The sequence below is a fragment of the Hipposideros armiger genome, unplaced genomic scaffold (genome assembly GCF_001890085.2).
Source record: "Hipposideros armiger isolate ML-2016 unplaced genomic scaffold, ASM189008v1 scaffold_991, whole genome shotgun sequence".
In the NCBI taxonomy this organism is placed as follows: domain Eukaryota; kingdom Metazoa; phylum Chordata; class Mammalia; order Chiroptera; family Hipposideridae; genus Hipposideros; species Hipposideros armiger.
Genome location: NW_017732341.1, coordinates 308,687 through 331,674, shown reverse-complemented (window position 1 = coordinate 331,674; position 22,988 = coordinate 308,687). Strand labels below are relative to the sequence as shown.

Here is a 22,988-nt window from a genome sequence, read left to right as displayed (position 1 = left end):
GGCTGCTTCTTGGTGCTTAGTCAGCTCTGAGGCATTTGCAGAGGGATCGTAGCTGCTGGAACTGCTTCTCTTCTTCGGGGCTCCGGGCTGACTGTTAAGTTCCCATTCTCCTTTCTTCCTCTGATTGGCTCTCCGTAGTCACGTGAGGGCCGGGGGTTTGGAATTCTGAGTTGTGGCTTTGGCACTCCTTTTTCTTTTTAAAAATCGCCTGGTCTGTGGCGTTCTGCTGAGCTCGGTGCCTTGCTCTGACTGAGACTGGAGACAGAAGGAAACAGCCACAGGGCAGACAGAGGTGACAGAAGAAAATCTGCTGAGATGTTTGGCCAGGGACCCAGGACCCCAGCTTCAGGCTGCTACTATCTAAATTCCATGACACCTGAGGGCCAGGAGATGTACTTGCGATTTGATCAGACTACGAGGCGCTCTCCTTACAGGATGAGCCGGATTCTAGCACGCCATCAGCTAGTGACTAAAATTCAACAAGGTGAGTTCCCGGTAGTGGAAGCCTGTTGCTAATTGATTTCTGTTGGCTCGATTTCATGCTGACCCAGTTTTGTAAATTGTTGTTTTCACTTTACAATATATGGATTTCTATGCCACGTTGCATGTAACTTTTAGAAATAACTTTATAGGCTACAGTTTTAAGCAAACAGTGACAGCACCTAGCTGCCACATAACTCAACATAAAGTGCACACAAAACTTCATGGTAGGAGGGTGAATCATAAATTTCCAAAACTTACGTGTGTCTACAGAATAAATGAGACAGGTTTACTCAGTGTGTATTTTGGTTTTTTTTCCTGCAGGTTTTTCACACTCTGTCACATTTGAAACGTGGACACTTGTTTATTTAATTAGGAGGGGGCCGGGGACTTCCACCCTGCACAGATTCTTTACAACATTCTTAGTGACAGGGGAAAGTTAGAATTCTATTCCTAAGGCCATCAGGCTGACAACCAGAATCACAGTCTTTGCCTCTTTGTATGTTTATGTCAGTCGTTGCCACTGATTTGTTGATACTGTTTTTCTGATAAAGGATAAATATGTCCTCTAACCTCAAAACAAATCTGGCGACCTGTGCACAGAAGCACCAGCTTCCTGTGCAAAGGATATTAATTATAAACTGCTAGATGTTCCTTTTTATCCTTAGGGGGGAAAAATCAATAGTTTGAACATCACTAAAACTCATCATTCTCCAAAAATAGTTTTAAAAGGTCTGTAGAAACTGTACTAGACAGATGAACATTCCTAAGATGTCCTTAACTGTTCCCCATTTAAAAGACACACCCACGTACCCACACATACACAATAAGTTTATGAAGTTTATGGACACCCCCTTCCTGGACTAAAAAAAGTAGGTAAATGATTATTATATTGGTGATTTTCTAGAGCCATTATGCAAAGAAACTCCATTTAAATAAATGAGTTTGAGATTATATTGAATTTTAGAGGGGAAGTTGGGATTTGTAATCGTGAAAATCTCATTGTAATGTTTCCAAAAGGAACAATATGTATTCTAGTGAGCAGCATTTGATGAGATTGTTTCCTTGGAAATAGGAGTTGTTTGTAAAGGTTCAGGAACTGGTTATGTGTGAAGGATACTGGTCCTACATACCCGTCTGATTTCAGGAAGGATATTATGTCATTCCATAAACTCTGTGTGCAGGTCTTGATTGAATAGAAACAAAAGTAATTATTTCCCTGTGGCTTGATTTAAAAATACATTAGGCTTAGAATAAAACCCAGCTCCATTTTCATTTTAGAGGTTTCTGACAATGGTGCTTTACCAGATGCCATTGTCATGATGGACATAGGGGCTTGATAAATGTTTGATGATGATTTATAAACTGTGCTCTCTAAATATTCCTCAGCAGGCATATAAAGTGTATTAGGTCAGAAGCATTGCACACAGATAGTGTGAGATTGCTTTGCAAATCTAAATGTATTCACAATAATTATTTTCGCTAAAAGTGATTCATGTTTTTTTTGGAACGAAGGTTATGTTTGCATTGAGAACTTCAGGTTATGAACACATGCATGTTCACTGAAAATGTACTCTGAGTTTGTTTCATTTTGCCTAATTAGAAAACCTCCGCATTTTTCTATTGGGCAATGGAATGTCTGAAGCCAATGAATGCCTGAAAATTAAAAGTGAGAGTTGAGATAATAGAAGAGCACGAGAGAATTCCAACGGTATAGTGATTGGAACTCATCATGTGTTAGCATCATTCGGTTTTATAGTAAGACATTAAGAAAGCAGAAGCAAAACAATTTTCCTGGGTTTACTATATGAGTAGACTGGTTTGCTGTAATAGTAGAGAATATGGATTGAGCATTTATAATGCATCAAGCGCTTCTCTAAGAGTTTTATATATTTATATATAGGTATATCGGTATACCTATATATAAATATATATACATATATATAATTTCAATTTATTTTATCCTCAAAAAAATTCATGTAGGTAAGTGCCATTATTATACCCATTTTGAAAGTGAGAAAACAGAGGCACATAGAGTCAAGTAACTTCTCCGAGGTTACGTAGTAGGAGCTGGTATCCGAATATAACCCTAGAGCCCATGTTCTATAATACACTACACTGCGTTTTAGTTTTTAGAATAAGTGCCAAAGTACTGAACCTATGGTTGCTATTTGGATTGTATAATATGCCAAAGATTTTTCAGTTCTTTTTCTGCTCAGGATACAGCAATGAACCATATTACAGAATCAGAATTGGTCACTCACTATGAGATTAGCAATCAGTTTTTATTTCTCTAGTGGAAGCCAAATGCTATGTGTTTCACCTCCCTTGAACAGTAAGTACCCAATAGGTGTCAAGTTATTTCACTAATGGCCTATAATCATCCAATTAAAGCTTATCTAGTGCATATTAAATTAATAACAGTGATTTTTTGGTGTGTAGTTCATGTTGTGACATCTTAAAATGACAGCCACATCAGTAAAATTGTTCACATTACTCTGCTATAGGTTTGTGAAGGGAGATTTAGCATTATATTGATATAATTTGGGGCATTGTTACTTATACTCATAATCTCTCATGGCTGTGGGGAACAATGCAGCCAAGAGTAAGTTGCTCCCCACTGACTTCATTTCAATGAGATAATCATTGAATGCATGGACATGATTCAACAGCAAATACACTCATGGGAAGGAAAAACAAGGAGAAGAAATAAAGGAATCTTTGATGAAGCATAGGATCAGAATTAGTTGCCCAAACCCAGGATGAATTTCAACTTGCTCACCATGGGGTATGCTCCAAAATCTACAGGCATCATTTTCCAAGGCTTCTTTTTAGTTCGGGAGTTTTAAGTCCAGTTAAAAAGAGAAGAGATGTTTAAAACAGAGTGTTGTTTGCGGAGTGAAAGTTTATCATAAGTCATACCCTTCCCCACAATCTTGTTGCATCAATGGGGAAATTGTTGTAGGGAGAGAGATTGGAAATAATAACGGCCCTTATCTCCCTCACTGGCAGGCACTTAGGAACGGATAAGAGGAAGGACACTGTGGAGATGGAGGAAGAACATGTTAGGTCACAGGAAGGCAGAACAGGGATCATATGTCATTGTTTGATGGCTCCGATCTGTTGGCTACATGTGTACCATGTTTAACATCTATAGACACCCACAATCTGTGAGAAAAATCCAAAACTGAGCAGATCCATAAATGTGATTCCTTGCTTTGTGAAAGAATTCATCATGCTACTAAACATTTTTAAAAATTATTTTAAATGCATAAAACAGCATGATATGGACCAGACAGCAGTAAATCTGAACCAGAAAAAAAGGAGACAGGGATTCAGGCTCTATTTGGGCACTCCCTCATTCTTTTGCTGTTGCAAGTTTCAGAACTTAACTGGGCCTTTGTTTCTTGAGGAGAACGTGAAATGGTTGGACTGTGATTGCTCAGGTTTATTCCGGTTCTCAAGTTCTCTCCATAGTTGAGTCAGTAAGTCCTTGAACAAGAGTGTGCAAAGTAGAGAGACTGCAACCTACAGCAATAAAAGCTGGAAAGGAAACAGGGCAGCTTTCTAATGTGGAATAAATCAATGGTTTCTAATTTTTCTACAGCCTGTCAAGGAAATGGTAAGGTGGAAAGCAAATTTTAGTTCTACCTCTGCTGCTGATTAATTGTGTGATTCTGGGGCAGCCCACAACTTCTCTGGGCATTCTTTCCTACTTCCATAAAATAAAGGGTTTGGAGTATATAAATGTGAAGTTCCCATCATCTCTAAAATTCTAGGGTTCTGTGACCACAGGTGTTACTTTAAGAGAGAGACAATTCTTATTTACATTTTGCCTATTGTGTCATTCCACATCTATCTGCACATTCTTTAAACCTGTTTAGTGCCCTCATTTTCAATGTAATAACAATGTTAGGATGTCCAGTCTTGTGGGCTATTTAAATGTCTGTAAAACCTATAATTATAAAGAAACTTGTAAAAACTTTTGTTTCTCAGGCGTTCAGGACTGCAAAATGGAGTTATTGTGAAGCCTGACCTGTTGCAAGGATTAGGGATTGGAGAATGTCCATGTCTGTGTATCCCCGTTTTCACAGATAGACCTTTTTTCTTAATAGAAATGCAGAATGTAGAAAATTTCACTCCTAAAGGAATTAGTGAAAGTTAAACTTGCATTTTCATTGACTTTTATCTGAGACTATTTATCGAGATAGCACCTGAGTTGAACTTAACTAGAGTGGAATAACTGCCATTTTGATGTTCACAGGGAATGGAAGTGGTTGTTAGTGATGCATCCTCTCTCATTATTCCATCAAGTCAAATGGCATCTTGGGAATTTGCCCAACCTAAGTGGTGGCGTTGCTCATTCCTAGTGTATGAGACCCCCACCAATGGGGTGACGTCAGCTGAAATTAAACAATCACTTGTTCTTTTGGAATTGACCTTTCTCAGTCTTTAGTACTTTATTGCCTCACTACTTTCAGAAATGGAGGGTGAACATGCTGGCAGAAAGACAGATGGACATAGAAAACAGGATGAATATGCATTTGTCGTGTATTGCTCAAGCTCTTAAAAAAAAAGTGGCAACTGTCAGAAGTTCACATTTCATGAATCAGAGCCTCTTTCTATCCAGTGCTGGTGATTGAAGAGCCTGTACATAAAGAATACTGTTTAACCAAAAGTTTCAGGAAAATCTATTAAGTGAATTAAGTCAACAAACAGGGTAATATTTAAAAAAAAATGTCACATAGTTAAAAATGTGAGCAGTCAAGATTTAGTACTTATTTACTAAAATGAAATTAACAAAGAGCAATGTGCTTGCACACATATAAATCTTGCGAGTTTTACTTTAACCAAATTGTGACTTCCACAGTTGCATGTCACTGCTTTAATTAGCTCTGATTTTATAAATACACATCCCAGATACAGCCAGTTGCCAAATTCGGATTTTGGAACATTGGTTTAAGTGAATAGAGATTCATTTTTTCTTGTATCTCCCTCGCCTTCACCCCCATAAGCATAACTTTAATTCTTAGTAATTGTGGGTACTAGTCAACTCTCATAAAGCATGTTTACTCATTTCCTTAGCAACTTAATCATGGGCAGATTTAAAAGCACAAATTATAAAAACAAACAAACAAAAAATACAAATCACCACTAGTGGTCTGAACAATACCAATCGATGACCCAAAGTTAGAAAGAGAGAAAATGGGAGTGGGTTTTGGGAAACCTTTTATATAAAGGGAAATAAACTGGTGGGCATTTAATGGAGAGAGGTCATTCATGGGATGCTCCTGTCCCTATGTTTCATTAGCTATGAGAACATGGTGCTGAAACCAGGGTGGAAGGTTCAAGGAGAAGATAGGAGAACAAGACCACGAATTGCACACCACACCAGGTATTTGAATGAAATAAAGATCATGTAAAAATCATGTTCTGTCTCCTCGGCGGAAATGTGAATATGATTTTGGTGTGGGTAAAGACATGTATTAATTTACATTCTACCTCGTAACCTAAAGCTTTTGAGGTAGTTTATAGAAGACTATATATACAACTCAGTTAAAGAAATGATAAATCTGCTGAAAAGAAAATTGTAGGTCAGTGCATAAGCTAAAACTAGGAAGAGATATTATTATTATACATAAAACTATAAAACATGAGGCCCTGGATAATTATTAAAAATGGGCTTCATATTTAGCTTGAGCTTCCCTAATTTAAGCAAAGAGGAAAACGTGATCAGGGGAATATCTGCCATGTCCATAAGATAAAAACATACCAGCACAGCTTTTTGTGAGACTTGATATTTGGAGAATTTTCTCCCAAAAATTTGATATAGGAGAGCAATTTCTTAAATCTCATAGCACAACCACAAGCTATAGTGGATGGTGCTTCTAAACATCCCCACGGTGAATTCAATAGCAAGTCTCATAGTATCCTGCAGTGGAAGTGGGAGCATAGCAACAAATTATAACTCAGTAAAAATATTTGGGGAAGGGGTGGGCGGGTCAAAACAAGGAGGCTGGGTATTCAATCCTCTAATTCTCTGGCTTAATCTAGAAACAGCATGGAGACTATCCAGAGACAATTTTCCTAAGTCTCCTTCACAGAAAAGGTCCTGTCAGAGAATTGCTCGGGGGCCGAGGGTGGGGGGGGGGAATGTTTTTGTGGTTAAGTAACTTTGGGAAATGCTGTGTCCTCTTTCCCTTCTTGGAAATTCATGCTTATGAAAAGCTCACAGAAATCCTGTGGAAAGTAACTAACTTTAACTTAGTAAACTGATATGTTTCATCATAAAACCATTTTCCACCACATACTAGGAAGTGCATCTTGTAAATGCAGTGTTCCCTGGAGAACACATTTTGGAAAGGCTGATTTAGGAAAATGCAGGGCCTGGGTTTCATTCAGATGCTCCTTAAATGTGTTTCTTTCATGGATTGAGCAGTAGATAGTTTGAGGTGTTTTAGAGAATGACATGGCAAGTATTCTATGTTTTCAAATGAGAGCATGTCCACATACTTTAAAAATCAACTGGGTAAAGACAGGCTGGACATCTTTTTTATGAAAATTAACAACCAAAGGAAGATTCTAACCTGATTAGGTGGTTGCTGCACATTTCCCACGCAGAAAACTGAAGAGTAGGTATATGGGCAGAGTTAATAATTATTACAAGAATACAGTCAGTCTTCAAATAACTCTACAAGATAGGTACCAATGGCCAAAAGAAATTATTGCTTTTCAGCTATAGATCTGCCTAACCTCTGATATACCTGAGTTCCTAGGTGAGATTTGAAGGGATCTGACGTTACGGCAGCTAATTCAGGAAAGTCCATTACTGCTGGGAAGTGGAGTTACCGCCCCACAGGAAAGAACCAGGAAAGTCTTCCGGAGTCTGATTCCCACTGGCTCTTGGTGCTGTGGGTACGTACTCCTGAAGCACAGGCATTGATGGGTGGCTCAGAGTCAATTTCTGACTTCATGGTCCAAACATATCCTTTGGACCTAAAGCCTCTCTCAGTATGACAGAATAAAGTGAATTCAAGATAATGGTCATTTTAATGAGTAAAATCTGTTTCGTTTAGTTGTATAAGCAACTTATCAAGTTTTCCAGGAAAACTGCAAATACGATGTTAAGGTATTTTTTCTCCTGCTGGCAATAGCATTTGCATTATCAGTGATGCTTTTAGAGAGAAATCCACAAAATAGCAAAAAGCTATGTTGTATGGGGAGTGAGCTATACTGTCTGGCAAAAATCCATGTGCTGTGAAGTCACACACGCACAGCAATCAGTATAGAATGGTGCAGTCTAGTTCAGGACAGACACACAGATCCCTGTGAAAATTTACACAGTATTATTTGAAAAGACATGATTCCTATCTCTCTTGTTTTTTGAGAAGCTTAGGATCTAAAGGAATTTAAATGGAGTGGTTGGATAATAAAATACAGAACATGCTAATGGTGTTAGAAAAAGAAAATCAATAGAAATAAATCCAAAATGTCTGGCTAGACAGTCAAATGATTTTACTCCTAAGGCATAGGAACCCTTACAGAGGCAGAACTGACTAAAATCCCAGTGATTCACATCGCCTTGCTTCTATCGCTCTGATAAAATGCACACAGTTGAACAGTGTAGGGGAGAGGGAGTGGAGATTGTAAAGGAGCTTGGCATTCACCAAGTAACTAATTTATATGTCAGTGTTTTGAGCTGAAGAAAGCATTCTCTTCCTGCATTCCAACTTTCCTCTCCCTGGTTAATTTTGAAAATCATACATATGGATGACAAAAACCTTGAATTGGTGTTCAATTTGTTTAAGTGAACAGTAGTTCTTCACATATGTTCGTATACACCAAATGGCATACAGAAAAAGTATGACAGTTGTAAAATCATATTTTCCTCTGAGTGTTTTACTACCCCAAAATTAATAATTTAAAGTTACTGTTAGAAATAAGAAAGATTTACAGTTCCAGTGGTAATGGTAGTCCAACCATTCTCCCCAAATAAGACGAGATTCTTACTATAGAAATTTAAATCTCTCCAGATGCTTTGAAGGACACAAGACATTTCCCACTAGATGCATTTCTCAAAATAGAGAATGAAACCCATTGCAAAGCCCTTACTGTGTGGGCTGATCTAAAACCGTGTGTTATGTATAACAGGTTCTTAATAATCAAAGCACCTATACTCCTACATTGATCTTTTTGGATTGAAGGGTCAGCTAACAGTACCCCTTCCCATCCTCACCATGAGTATTCCATTTGACTTGCTGAGGAAGGTCTAAGGCAGATAAAGCTGCTTAGATATTTTTATTACTGGCTTCCTAGAAGAGGGAAGGGAAATACTTGGCAAGAAAAAAGGGAAATCAATCTTACAAGATATCTTGAAGAAGACTGCAAAAGATTTTTAGTGACTGAGCTCATCATCTGCTGTTGGTGTCGACACTGAGTGTGATATCATTCCACACAGGAATTTTTATGTGTTATCACTGGCCAGGGTGGCCAATCCATTGGGATTGCTTGGAACAGCTCAGGAAATCGTAGCATAAGGCATAGGGAGAGGGGGATTTGATTCTTGCCTCCTTCTATGACAATCTTTGAGGAGTTACTCTGTTGACAGAATGTTGAAACCTGTGTTCTTAGGAGCAAATAAGTGAAATGTGTTGACTGAATTTCAAGAAATACTTTTTTCTTTTTTACACATAGCCTCATGAGATCAAGAATGCCCAGGAACACTGTCCATTCAACCCAAACTCCAAACTTTCTACACCAACAGTTTGGAAAAATTGAAGGCCTTTCAAGTTATGCAGCTTGAATTTGAAATCTAGCTCTACATTTTCCTAGCAGAGTGACTTTGGCTGAGTTACTTAACATTGCTAAGCTTCAGTTCTGCTGTGGGCAAAATGGAGCTAATAATAGCCACTATCTCAAAGTTATTACAAGGATTAAATGGGAGAATATAATTAAATACAAAGCACAATGTATAGTATGTACTAATGCTCAATATAAGAAATATATATATATATATATATATATATATATATATAAAATAGGTTGTTGGAAAAATCATGACGTATTTTTTCTGTGTTTTTCATTGCAAAAATGCATCATGACTTATATGTATATATATTCTCAGCATCGTTTTTTGTTTTTTTTTAAGCTGAGCCATCCTGCCACCTGTTGGCAGCTCAGTGGCTGCTCAGCTCAGGCCAGGACTCGAACTGCTATTGCTTAGAGCTCAAACTCTTGAGCAAGCTCTTAACCAACTGAGCCACTCCGCCGGCCCTCAGCATCATTTTAATACAGTTTTTTTCCTTTCTTAAAATGTATATACATTTTTAGGCACCCTCTGTATATGTATACCAACGGTACCAAAAATGTGTATACAAGTGGACACTATGGTCAACATTGCTCAGGCAGTAGTTTGCCGTAATCAGAAGTGTCTGGACGCTGATGGTAACCACTTTGAGCACCTCTTGTAATTGCAGAAGTCAAACGTGACTTGTATTCATCTTTTGTTATTGGTATATATTATTACAATTTCAATAGTTTTTTCTTTTCTTAAAATGTGTATATATTTTTTGGCCATATATATATATTAAACAGCCATATACATGCGGCCCTTCAAGTTTCAGTAGCCCCCCTTATCCATGGTTTTACTTTTCATGGTTTCAGTTACCTGTGGTCTACCGTGGTCCAAAAATGTTAAGGAAAACTCCAGAAATAAACCATCTGTAAGTTTTAAATTGCATGCCATTCTGAGTAACATGATGAAATCGAGCCATCCTGCTCTGTCCCATCCAGGATGTGAACCATCCCTTGGTCCAATGTCTCCATGCTGTAGACGCTCCCCACCCATTAGTCACTTAAGTAGCCACCTCATTTATCAATTCTACTGTCATAGTATCTCAGTGTTTGTGTTCAAGTCACCTTTATTTTACTTAATAATGTCCCTGAAGTGCAGGACTAGCCATGCTGGCAATTCAGAGATGCCAAAGGGAAGCCCTAGAGTGTTTCCTTTAAGTGAGAAGGTGAGTATGGCACAATAAGATATTTTGAGAGCAACAGGGTCACCTGTTTGATTCACGGCCCGAGCTGAGCTGCTGCTGAGCTGCCAACAGGTGGCAGGATGGCTCAGCTAAAAAAAAAAAAAAAATATTTTGAGAGAGGCTACATTACATAACTTTTATTACAGTATATTGTTATAATTGTTCTATTTTATTAGTAGTTATTGTTGTTAATCTCTTACTGTGTCTAATTTATAAATTAAACATTATCCTAGGTATGCATGTACAGGAAAAAACCATAAAGTCAGCCCTCTGTATCTGTGGGCTCTACATCCCTGACTCAACCAACCGCGATGGTTGCGTCTGTACTGAACATGTACAGACCGTTTTTTCTTGTCATTGTTCCCTAGACAATACAGTATAATAACTATTTACATAGCATTTACATTGTATCAGGTATTATAAGTAATTTATAGATGATTTATAGATGATTTAAAGTTTACAGAAAGCTGTGTATAGGTTATATGCAAATGCTGTGCCATTTTGTATAAGGTACTTGAGTATCCTCAGAGTTTAGCATCTGCGAGGGGTCCTGGAACCAATCCCCCACAGATACCAAGGGACAACTAACTGTACCCCAAATTTTAGGCATTCACTGGGAGTCTTGCAAGGTATTCCCCACATATAAGGGGGGACCACTGTGCTGTATCATCAGATGAAGAATAAATTATGTGCTCTATGCCAAGTTTACTAAGACAGGCATACATACTGCCACATTGTTGGCGTCCTCAAAAAGTAAACACCACAAAATTTGAAGCAAAAGAGTTTTGTGGGTTTTTTTAATCTTAAACTTAATGAAAGCTATTGCTGTTCCCAATTGTTGTTTGCTATGTTCAGCAGTAACTCTTCTTAGTGACCCTGAACTGACTTGAAATGGTGGGTTTAGGCTCGGTTTTGACTCATGTAGATAAACAGCAAAGGCTGTTGATCCCCACCTTCCAATAAGAGTTGGGAAATGTTCCTAGCTTTTGGAATCGCTTGGTGGTGAACCTAAAGCTGAGGGAAGGCGGCACTGCTGGAGGAACGGGGCCTGTGCTCTCAGCTCTCATTAGGCCATAGCGAATGGCCAGGGCTTATCTGTGTAGGGGATGGAAGCAAGCCTGAGACAAGCCTCATTAGCTGGTAATGGACCCTTCTACATATATTTCTGGTGCTTTCTCTGTAATATCTGAATTGCCCTCCCAAATTGTTGTGATTTTCTAAACTCAGTTAACTTTGAGATTTTTGTTAATTTTGTAGAAACATGCCAATATTACAATGGCCTTGTGTATAGGAGTTAATAGGAAAGAAATGCTGTAAAATGTAGATAAACTTTCCAATGCCCAGTTGGCAACTTAAAAACTAAGGAGGTTTTATTGTCCGTTTCCTCTAAGGATTTTAGTCCTTTTAATCAAGGAATATTCTTCAAAATTGTTGAATTCCTCAGCTAGGAAAGAGTGCCTATGAATGTGACCATTAGCATTTGTTGAAATTTGTCCTTAGATTTGAATGGATTAAATAAACATAGATTCTTTTCCTTCATTTATTTATGGAATACATATATATATATATATATATATATATATATATATATATATATAAAATCTTAGGACCCCCTCCATTTAGGAGTTCCCCCACAAAGAACAGAAATATCAGTTAGTGTAGTCTTTATACACTGTAACTTAAACATGAATCTTGAACTTTTAAACGCCTTTTTTTACAGGAATAAGTATTTGCTATCTGCATATGGCACCCTGGAAACCCTGAAAGGCTATCTTAAGAGTAATTCCTCCAGTGGTATAGTGCATGACAGTTTGTGGAGCAATTCCCCATTCATTATCTTGAATACATGTGTGAGGTTACCAACCATAGGAAGCTTTGTCCCCTACAATCTGTCCTTCAGAGACCTGACAAATGCATATGCAAGTTTCCCTACTTTGAAATGTTTCTAATCTCCTTTTCCCTGAGTCATTCCTCGGTAAACATTTTCACTTGATTTTGGTGTATGGAAAAGCACACTTACCTGAGTGGGCTCTTATAGATAAGTACAGACGCACTTGATTGAATAAGGAAACTTAGCAGGGAGCAATGTGGTTGTAAAACATTAACTGGTACACTAGAGATGGTTTCAGAGTCCAATTTTTTCCTTTCTCCTGTCCGTTTAGAGTAAAATTACTTCCTCACCTCCAGCTTTACAATTCCGTATCTGACAAAGCCATTTTATTTCTGTTTGTCCCAGGCGGTTTCTCCTGTCACTTGTGTCTCCTCCCATCTTTGGTTACTCTAGCAGGGCTAGCCCTCGACACTGCAGCGTCTATTCTATAAAGTTTACTGCTTTGTCCCAGAAGGCAGGAATGACATGCAGTTGAGACAAGTTCTTTTCAGCTCATTAACTGTCAGTCATGCTTCCTTCCGGCTGTTTGAGTCTGTGCAGCTGTGCCCAGAGGTGTGGGGGAGCCCTGCCTTCTGGGCTCAGGGAGGACATTTCCACTGGATCATCCAAGTGAAAAGGAAAGTGAAAGTTGGGGTTTGTCTTGAAGAGACAAGTTGTCAACACAGGTTATTAACCTTTATGTGCATTTAGATAAAATATTTGCGGCTGAGGATTGGTTATTTGACCTTTTGTCAATTTTATGTCACAAATTTTAGCTTTTGAAACATTTGCAAAATTTTAGAGTAACAGTATACTTCTGCTACTCTTATTGAGGCTCTTGTTATGAACCAAGGACTATTTTCAGCACTGTATGTATTGTTATTTTATGTAATTTTCATGGAGTCCTGAGAGTTAAGTTTACTCACCTGGAAAATGAACATCATAAGACCTAATGCTCAACATGTTATGATGTTCATTTTACAGATGAGTAAACAAAGTCTCAGGGAGTTAAATAACTTTCCCAAAATCTCCCAGCAACTAGGTGGCAGGGCTGGGACTTGAACTTGTCTGTGCAATTCCTGAGCCCATGTCGTTTTCACCACTGTGCAAACCTATCACCTTAATAATTATAGGTACGCATGTCTACCTGGAACCAAGGCAGGCTGTTTTGTTTTGTTGCATAATTTTAGACCTGGTTGGTTCTCCCTCTCCCACCATCCTCTCAAGTTGTTGGAGGACATCATTGTGCCTCCAAAACCAGCAGCAACTCACCATGACCTTCCTACATACTAACAACCCTCCCACCGTCCTCTTGAAGGCTGGCTGCTCTTCATCAAGAACTCTCTGTCCAAAGTCAATGTCAAGGCAGCAGTCTTCCTTTAGCAAAGCATCCAGCATGGTTAGGTAGGAATAAGTGTAACAGAGGGAAAGGATGGATTCCTCCCCAACCTCTTTCCCTGCTTCCCATGCTGCCCTTATTCCTAGAAAGTGCTAGGAATGGATACTTGTTCATCTCCAAGTTTTTCCAGGCCTCTTAGGGATCATGGAGCTCAGCGGCTCATGGGACCTTCAGAGTGGACCTTGCAGACAGGAAAGGGAGCAAGAAGCAAGGTGGAAATGAGGTCACACCTGTGTTGTTCTCTGGATTCTGGATCTCAAGTTCATCAGTTCTATAGAGGAAGGAGAAAGCATATATTAAACCAGGGTCTTCATTTCCGGAGAGAAATCCTGGTGAAGTTGTTTTTTAATTTTTTTCCCAGATTTTGCAATTTTGACCTCAGTCATGGCTGAGACCTGCAGACCAGAATAGTCGCAGTTGTACTCTGCACTTGTAGCTAGAGAACAGTAGCCAGTCAGAAGAAAATATCAATGTTCTGCCAACTTCTGCTGTTTGTGAAATTTTGCCAGAAGCAAAACAGGATCAAAAATAATAAACAGACCTCCTCCCTTGCTGCATGACTGCTATTTACATAAAGAGATTGATGAACTGACTGTGCTTGTGTGAGTGCCCAGGGTAGGGAGTTTTTGAGGAGAAAAGGTTAATTTTTTTGGTGGCTTGGCTGCTTGTGATTTGAGGTTTTCAGAAATAATTAGATTTCCAAAGAGACAACCCATAGCACAGATAATGTTGCTTCTCCAATCCAAGCAGCCTAAACTGGATAAAATACCTGACACATGAGTTACGTGCAACTGTAAAACTTCCTCAGGGAAAGTGAATCTTGAAAAACAAAAAAAGGAACAAAGTGAGTCTTAAGTAGATTACTGATGTTTTTAGTAGAAAGAGAAATCTGGCCCATAGAGCAAGCTCAGAGAGCTAGAATGGGAAGGCCTGGGTGCTAGGATACCTTTGTCTTACCCAGTGACCATAGCTGCTTTTGTTTAACCTCTCGGTGCCTGAGTTTCTTCATCTATCAAATGGGAATAATATCAGCTTCTGCTTTTCAGTGATATCATCAAGGAAAAAGCAAACTGATGTGAAATCAGCTGACATGGAAGGCATGGTGCTCAATTCTGGCGAGGCCGAGTGATGGTCGGGCACCTATTAGGGACCCCTGGGCAGGCCCTAACATAGGCGCTATCCCCAGCAATACCCATCTCTTCTGTCCTCAGCTGGACACAAAATATCACCAGAGCTGCTTGTCTTCCTTGAATAAGAATTTCTATCACTCCTCAAGGATGTGAGAATAATGGACCACTCATGCTTTTAATTGGTTCCCAAATGGACAAAGTCTACTAACTTTTTATCTTCAGTTTGTATTTTTGTATATCTGAAGTGCTTTGAGTGAATTTATATAATTAATTAGTGTCATTTGAAACTCCTGTTTTTCCTCCTCTTTTTCTTCCATTCTGAGGTGTCAAGAATTTTACTTTGTATTTTTACTCAGCTAGTAAGTATTGTTTCACCCTTAAAGAATAATTTTCCATAATCTTAAGCAGAAGAAAACCTTTAAAAGTAAAATATGCTATGTTATAGACTCAGGAACTTTGACAAGTGGAAGTGTCGCGGATCACAGATTTCAGAGTTAAGAATTTCCTGCCTGAGGCTAAGCCGTAGTGCAGGAAGGTTACCCCTTTAGGCAAGATCGCCTTGTGTGGCGTGTGGCCGGCTAGCTGGAGGACTACCTACAAGCACTTACTGTGGTTGCAGCACATTGTCTGAGTCAGAGGGGACTGACGGAACGCGATGCATGTGCCCAGAGGATCTGATGAAGGAAAGCCGTGCCCAGTGCTTTCTGGATGCCTTGCCCGCACAGTCTGGTCTGGAAAGTCTTAGCAAAGTAAGGCAAAAGGTGAAAGGAACACACATTGCTTTATAAACACATCCCTTTCAAATGTTTGAATTTTGTCTGATAACTTTGATATCTGTTTTATTTTTTGTTTTAAATGTTTGAGTGTGAGGATGGGGGTGGATTCCAAGAGAAAGGACAATTACTAAGCTGAGACTTGTGGGAAATCTTTGAAAATTGTTAATTACTCTATGTATTTGGTTATTATTTGGAAAGGCTGAGCATGTTCAGTGACATGGCATGTGAGGGGAGTGTGAATGAAGAGGAACGGAGCTTTTTTCATGGAGGATTATCTGAGTGCATGGAATGACTTGCCAAACCCTCTGACTCCAACTAATACAGAACCCTAAGACTTCACTGATGCCTTTCTTGCACATGAGGGTGAGACTAACCTCTCTCTGTCCCCACACAGATACATGATGCTCTGAATTTCCTTTGAATTCTGCTGCCTTTGGCTTAGCAGAATGTATTTCTTGTTTATGGTTGACTCTGCAAAATGATCAGCTATTTAAATAAATTGCTGTGATTTGTGATTGATGTTAATAATTTGACATGGGAGTTATGAAGCCTTCAGATCTTTGATTTATCAAGGAAAAGAACCTTTCAGGTATTTTTTTCTTGGCTCTGGGAGGCTGTGCATTGTCTGACACTTGTAGCTTGTAGATACAATGTGCATTGCTTAAAAGCATGGGCTTTGGTGTTATCTGGACCTGGGTTCAGATACTAGTTCTAGCGGCTGGTTATGTTGTGTGATCTTGAGCAAGTTCCATGACCTCTGTAAGTCTGCCATCCCATCTAAAGTGGGAATAGAAACAATAATGTCTGCCTTCTGGAATTGTTTTGGAATGAAGTCTTCTCACGCATGCAAAGTGCTTAGCACAGAGCCAGGTGCTTACTCAGGACTCAATCTATGTTAATCTAAACGAAAAGACCCTAAAGAGCAGCAACATGGCCCATTATGCTGTGGGCTAACTACTTGGAAGAAGAAAATACGACGCAAGTTTGGTTAATTACATAAAGTGGGAGCTAAGGGAGGTTCACAGTCACAGTGGATCCTAAATTAGAATGTCCAAAGTGTCTTCAGAGGAGAAAAATTATGACAAGGGCGGCTTAGAAACTATGCAATTTTATTTTGTTTTGTTTTTAGCTGAGCCATCCTGCCACCTGTTGGCAGCTCAGTGGCAGCTCAGCTCGGGCCGGGCATCGAACCACTGTTGCTCAGAGGTTGCACACTTGAGCGAGCTCTTAACCAACTGAGCCACTCGGCTGGCCCTAGAAACTATGCAATTTTAGACAAGGAGTGTACCTCTGAAAGCAGATAGCTGTCACACTCTGAGAATAGTAAAAAATATTTTTAGTCCTTAAACTAATGAGACCATCCCCCGTAAGCCTAGAGTATGAACTTCAACTCTGGCATGAAGTTGATGGAAACCTACCTAACCCCTAATCTTTGAAGTCTAACTTCCCCCAAAAAAAGCATCTTTAAAGCATTTGCCTCAGCAGGGCAGTCAATTGGGAACTAGTAATACATCCTCCTAAACACGCTCGGAAGATGTGGTAAGATAAGGCGACAGGATACCTATTACCCAGCTTCACCCACCCTCAGGTTTACAGCCTGCTCTAAAGCCTGGAAGAAAAGAGATAGTACCAGTAGCAGGACAAGATATCTTCAAAGCCTGGATTCCCTTTGGCCTCTTGTCAAAGACAGCCTGTTAACTCTTCTGTTTTCCTAAGTTTTGCTAAACTCAAAACATTGAATCTCATCTATCTTGTAACCCACTCAGCTGGCAAAAAAACAGCCACTCACTCACAAAAGCGCTGCTTGAGGACCTACTGTGTGCTGGGAGCTGTTAGGTCCTCAGGATATGACAACACATTAAAACACAATCCACACTACAGTTTAATGGGTGGATTTGAACGGGGCTACAGGTGCGGGGATGGGCATCCTTCTGGAGCAGTGGAAGGATCCTGGCCCTAGCATTGGCTGTTGGCTTGTTGTTGTTCTGGTGTTCCATTGCATCAGCTTCCATCCCTTCAGCAGAAATCACCCATGCCTGCTGTTACTGGCTGCCCATTCTTACTAGCTGTCTGGGGAGTCCTGAGGTTAAGACTTCGTCAGTTTGCCATGTGTTTTCCTTAGAATCTGAATAGCCAGGTTCTGGTCACACAAGAACATGGAACTCTCTCCCTCTGATGAAAAGTGCACTGCTGCTGTCCTCTGTCCTGGAAAAGTCAAGGCCCATCATGTACAGAGAGCTTACCTCTGTGCTAACATTGCTACACTAGTGTTTGTGGTTCCCCTGAAGGATTAAGGTGGTGGGGAATTTCTCATGAAATCAACTTTAGGAACACAGCCATAACTAACACAAATACTTAAGAGTGGCTACATTTCAGAAGTGAATGCATCAGCCAGCCTAGTGGAGAACCTAACGTAGTCAATGTTTCAACAAATGTTTGTTCAAAGTCGATTGTGTGTTAGGGCTGTGCTGGTACTGCATAGGATGCAACATGTAAAATATGATCACTGCCCTCAAAGAGATTAAAATTAAGTGAGATAAGCCATGTTAACTCTCATTAATAGCAGCCATTCAAGGAAATAATATGGTTCAGTGACTAACAGGCTATCAACATATAGGTGTTCAGAAGAAGAGTACATTGTCAGCAGGACGGTAAGGTAAAGAAAAAACACCATTGGGCCTAAGCTATGGAAAGTGGCTGTATTTCCACGGTGCAAAAATCAGAGGGAGGTGTTTTAAGCAGGGCAACTGAATGAGTTGAAAAGTATGATTTGAATAATGTAGTTTAAATCTGGTAAAATGCGGATGTCTTAGGAAGTGTAGATGACAAGGTTGAAAAGGAAATTTAGACCAGGCTGCAGTGAGTGAATGAAAACAGTAGTTGAGAAGATAAACAGATGAACATGGATTTGAAGTGGTCAGACTGAATGTAGGAAGATAGTAATAGTCGAGCACATATAATATTTTGTCCAGGCCCTTTCTGAACATAATAAATAACTATATCACTTAATCCTCACAATAGTCAGTACCAACAATGTTCCCATTTCAAAGGTGAAGAAATTGAAGCCAGAGAGGTTAAAGTAATAAAGTAACTTGTTCAAGTTAAACCCAAAGAACTAGCAGAGTCAGGAACTAAACCCAGGGCTCTCTCAGTCTACTCAGATGTTCTTCCACAGCTCAAGGCCGCCCCTAATAGGTACTGTTACTGTTGTAACAGTGACTACCCCCCAAAATGTCATGAAGGCTGAGGATTTTCACTATGAGGATAAAGAAATGGCACAGGATTTAGCTCCATAACTTTTCAGAATGGCAAAATATTTATATGCTTTCTAAAATTTTAATGTTTCCTACTACTAATTTATCTCTTTATATGTCTCCCTCCCACTCACTATGATGAGAATCATTAATTTGAATATATTACTATACCTTCTACTAGAGATTTTCATTCTACTCAGAAACACTTATCCAATGATTTATGTTATTAGTAATTCTTAGTTGGTGAAGTCTGGGTCACCTTACAACAGAAGTTTCCCTGTGTGGTAATTAATGCTACCATACACATTTTCCTTCTGCTTTAGGCATGATCCCTTAAAAAATGTATTGGTAAAGAATACATAAAACTAAATATGAACATTAAATGAATTCAATTTGTGTGGTTAGGGAGATTAGAATTGTAAAGCCTTAGACATTACCAATTAGTTTTTCTAAGGATATAACATGTCCAAATACACATATAATTTGGTGCCTGATTTTAGCAGTGCGAATAAACCAAAACACTAGCCAAATTGGGCCAATTGGCTGAAATAGTTTGAAGCCACAAGATTAATTTGTAGAGAAACCGAGTAAACAAATGTCTCTATAGGAGACCTGTGCTGTTTTATACCAGATTCTTAAGCAGCCAGTCATTATTTTATCAAAAAAGAGAATTTCAAATGTGAACTCCTCCAGAAGTAACTTAAAGATGTTTAAATACTTTATGAAGTATGAAATCATACATACTTGCCTCAGGCAGGCAAGTATTGAATAATACTTGCATTGAATAATACTAGTATTGGATAAATCATACTCATAGTATTTTATAAGGACTATTAATATGAAGTTTTACTTCCCTGCCTGAATTGTAGTTCATACTCTGAATTGAGCTGCAGGTTAAATCCCAGTTAAATGAGATGACTGAAGAGCCTCCAGGGGACGGAGTTTGTGTGCTGCAAGGGGGAGAAGGCATGCTGGAATTGGCTTCCTCAGATAATGTGCAAATATGCTGAATTACCCACTGTGCTCGTTAGCACCCCTGCACATGGTCTACTGTTTTCTCAACATACTCTCATTTCTTGACTCCTGTTTAGAAAGCGACTTTTCACCATTTTGCTCAAGTTCAGTCCACTTTTACCTTTCTTCATCAAAACAGCTATTTCTACAGCTCAAGATGCGCAAAAAGATCATGATGAGTCAGGCAAAGTCTCTCTTCTTGGCAGGTCATGGTAACACGTATTCCTCTGAACTCTCCCAACAAGTAAAAACTAGAGGTCATGGCACAACCTCTGGGTCAATGCCAGGTTATTCTCTAGGACAGGCTGCTGCTGACCCAATAACCAGCTCCTGAAGGTTCATGTCTTCCCAGGGGAGGGTTCTTCTTTCAAGGTTCACTCCTAATGTTCTGGTCTGGTATTTATATGTAAATGCAACTCTCCCTGTTCTGCTGATCACGCTTCTCTGTACATGTATGGCATGACAAATCACAACTTTGCATCTCCTATGTATCAATAAAGACTTTTAGATAGTACTGGAGAAACGTGAGACCTTGAGCTCTTCACCAGGCCCAATGGCAGACTCATCCCCTGACTGTTTCTGATGTAACTGCCAGCTGAGCTAATCCTACAAGATGCGAGTTCCCCAGTGAACCCATTCTTTGAACAGCAATGGTCACACTTCATGGAGGTGCACTCACTTACTGTTGCTATGTAACAAACCACCCCAAACTTCAGTGGCGTTAAACAACAATTATTATGCTCATGGGTCCTATGGATCAGGAATTTGGAAAAGACAGTGGAGGTGGCTTGTCTATGTTCCATGATGACTGCAGCTTCAGCTGGAAAAGCTTGGAGGCTGGGGTGACTCAATGACTGGGCCCTGGAATCATCCAAAGCCTCATACCCTCCTAGGGCTGGCAGTTGCTGCTGCCTGACAGATGGGGCCTCAGCAGAGGCTGCCAGTTGGAACATCTACACCTGTCCTCTCCCTGTAGCTGCTTAGGCTTCCTCACAGTCTTCTATGAGACAGCCTTCCAAGAGGGAGCAAGGCACAAGTACATGATGTCTTATGACTAGTGTTGGAAGTTGCATAGGGGTCACTTTTGCTTTATTCTGTTGGTCAACATAGTCATAAAGACCTGCCCAGTTCAAGGAAGTAGACATTTACCCACCACTTGATGGGAAAAGGGTTAAAGACTTTACGGATATATTTCATTATGGTGACAACAGATGTTTGACGCATTTGATAATTCCGGGTTGCTGCCATTCTTGCTGGCATGTGGCTGGCCCTTGACTGATGCATTTGTCTGAATCCTATAACTGGAATAACACAGTGTGGTTTGGCCCCTAGGTGTCAAGAGAGTGTCGTGGCAACATTCCTATTTACACTGCATTGCACTACTTCTCTAGTTGTGATTATATGAATAGTTTCAGCATTGTTCCGCACATACGTTATCTTGTTTAAGCTCCTGTGCAAAGCTGTCTATGCTCCCACCACTACTCCTTGCCCAAGATTAGAACTAAATCCCCTGCCTAAATTTAGAACAAAATTCAGCGTACCCAAGGTTTAGGGCTAGAGAAGAATTCCCAAGTGAGGCCAAATGGCTCTCAATTTTACCTCAAACCCTGTTTTCCATAAATGAAAAGTCTGAGTTCTGTCACTTTACTCACATCTTTTTTTTTTACTGTTACCCTGAAACCTTAGGGGTAGAATTAAAGTATCTGGGTGCTCTTTTATTAAGAAATTAAAGAAGATGGATTTCCTTTACAGCGGTGGTTCTCAAACATGGGCAGTTTTACCCTTCAGGAGACAATTGACAATATCTGTAGATATTTTTGATTATCACAACTCGGGGTGGGTGCTACCAGCTTCCAGTAGATAGAGGCCAGGGATGCTCCTAAACATTCTACAATGCACAGGTCAGCCCCCACATCAGATAATTTTCTGGCCCAAAATGTCAGTACTGCCACTGTTTGGAAACCCTGCTTTTCAGGGAATCTTTATAATTCCTCTTATAAAAATGAGGAAACTCAGGCTCAGAGGAGTGAAATGACTTGCTCAGGATTCCGCAACTAATAAGTGATGACACCAGAATTTAGACACCCATCTCAAGACCCTCAGTCTCATATTCTTATATCCTTTCAATCCTTCAGCTAACCCTGCCACCTGCCTACAGAGAGAGGACTGGGATGGGAAAATGTTTTTCCCTCACTTTGCTCATTTCCTGTGCAGTGTGAAGTCCACCACACCCACTGAAATGAGCGTGAGTCACCGTGATGGGCGCCATGCTCGCACACTTTCCTTATCTTTCCGGAGACAGGTGCGGTGCTCACACCAGTGTAGTTAAGGCTGTGGGTTAAGGTGTGGGTGGGAATTGGGCTCTAACCTCCCAGATTGAGACTCATATGTAGCACCTGAAAAACGAACACAGGGTGTGTGTGTGTGTGTGTGTTGTGGGAGGGCATTCAGATCTTATCTTACAATGACAAGCAAACAGCTAATTAGTTGTAATTTTGGAGATAATTATTTTCTCATCTTGCAGACATGCTGAACAGGAAATTAATCTAAACCCCAGAAAGTCTGGATCATCTGTAGATTGTCAGGAAAGAAGTACTCATAATCCCCTTAGACCCCCCAACCCCCCATCACATCTAACAGGCAAGCTGAAAACTGCAGCTGCAGGGGGGTGCTCCCATCATGCTTGGCCCCGTGCTCGCTGAGAGAAAACGGTGTGGAGCGTCTGGCTAAGGCAGGCCCCAGGCAGATGGGGCCCCACTCCCGCTCCCGTTCCCAATCGGCCCCTGATTAATGCTACCCAATGCAGAATGTCTGGCTGTGAGTTCCCCTTCCTGATTGACCCATTCATCACTTTGCATTGCATGTCAGTGCAAGAGCTGGCTTCATTCTGCTTTGGACAAATGAGTCTTCAGGTAATAGATGATGGTTAAAATGTCAGGCAAATGTTATCTCCAATGAAATGCTTGGCCGTCTCTGCTCAGTCTCTTTGGCTTCCTAGTCTGAGGCAGTCTCTTCATTTCCAAATGGG

General features: G+C 40.0%; 1 protein-coding gene across 5 annotated transcripts in view; it reads left to right on the top strand.

The window, feature by feature from the left end:
• The window catches only part of STARD13 (StAR related lipid transfer domain containing 13), a 226,717-nt gene that overhangs the window by 53,959 nt on the left and 149,770 nt on the right, over window positions 1–22,988 (top strand). The window contains exon 1 of one of the 5 annotated variants that reach the window (XM_019631358.1): window positions 129–484. The exons of 1 other annotated variant lie outside the window; for it this stretch is intronic. In XM_019631358.1, the coding sequence (XP_019486903.1) occupies window positions 316–484 (169 nt within the window). In that variant the 5' untranslated portion in view covers window positions 129–315. Of the gene's footprint in view, window positions 1–128; window positions 485–22,988 lie in introns of those variants that run through there. 3 more of the 5 variants (XM_019631355.1, XM_019631359.1, XM_019631361.1) reach the window with 3 other exon arrangements.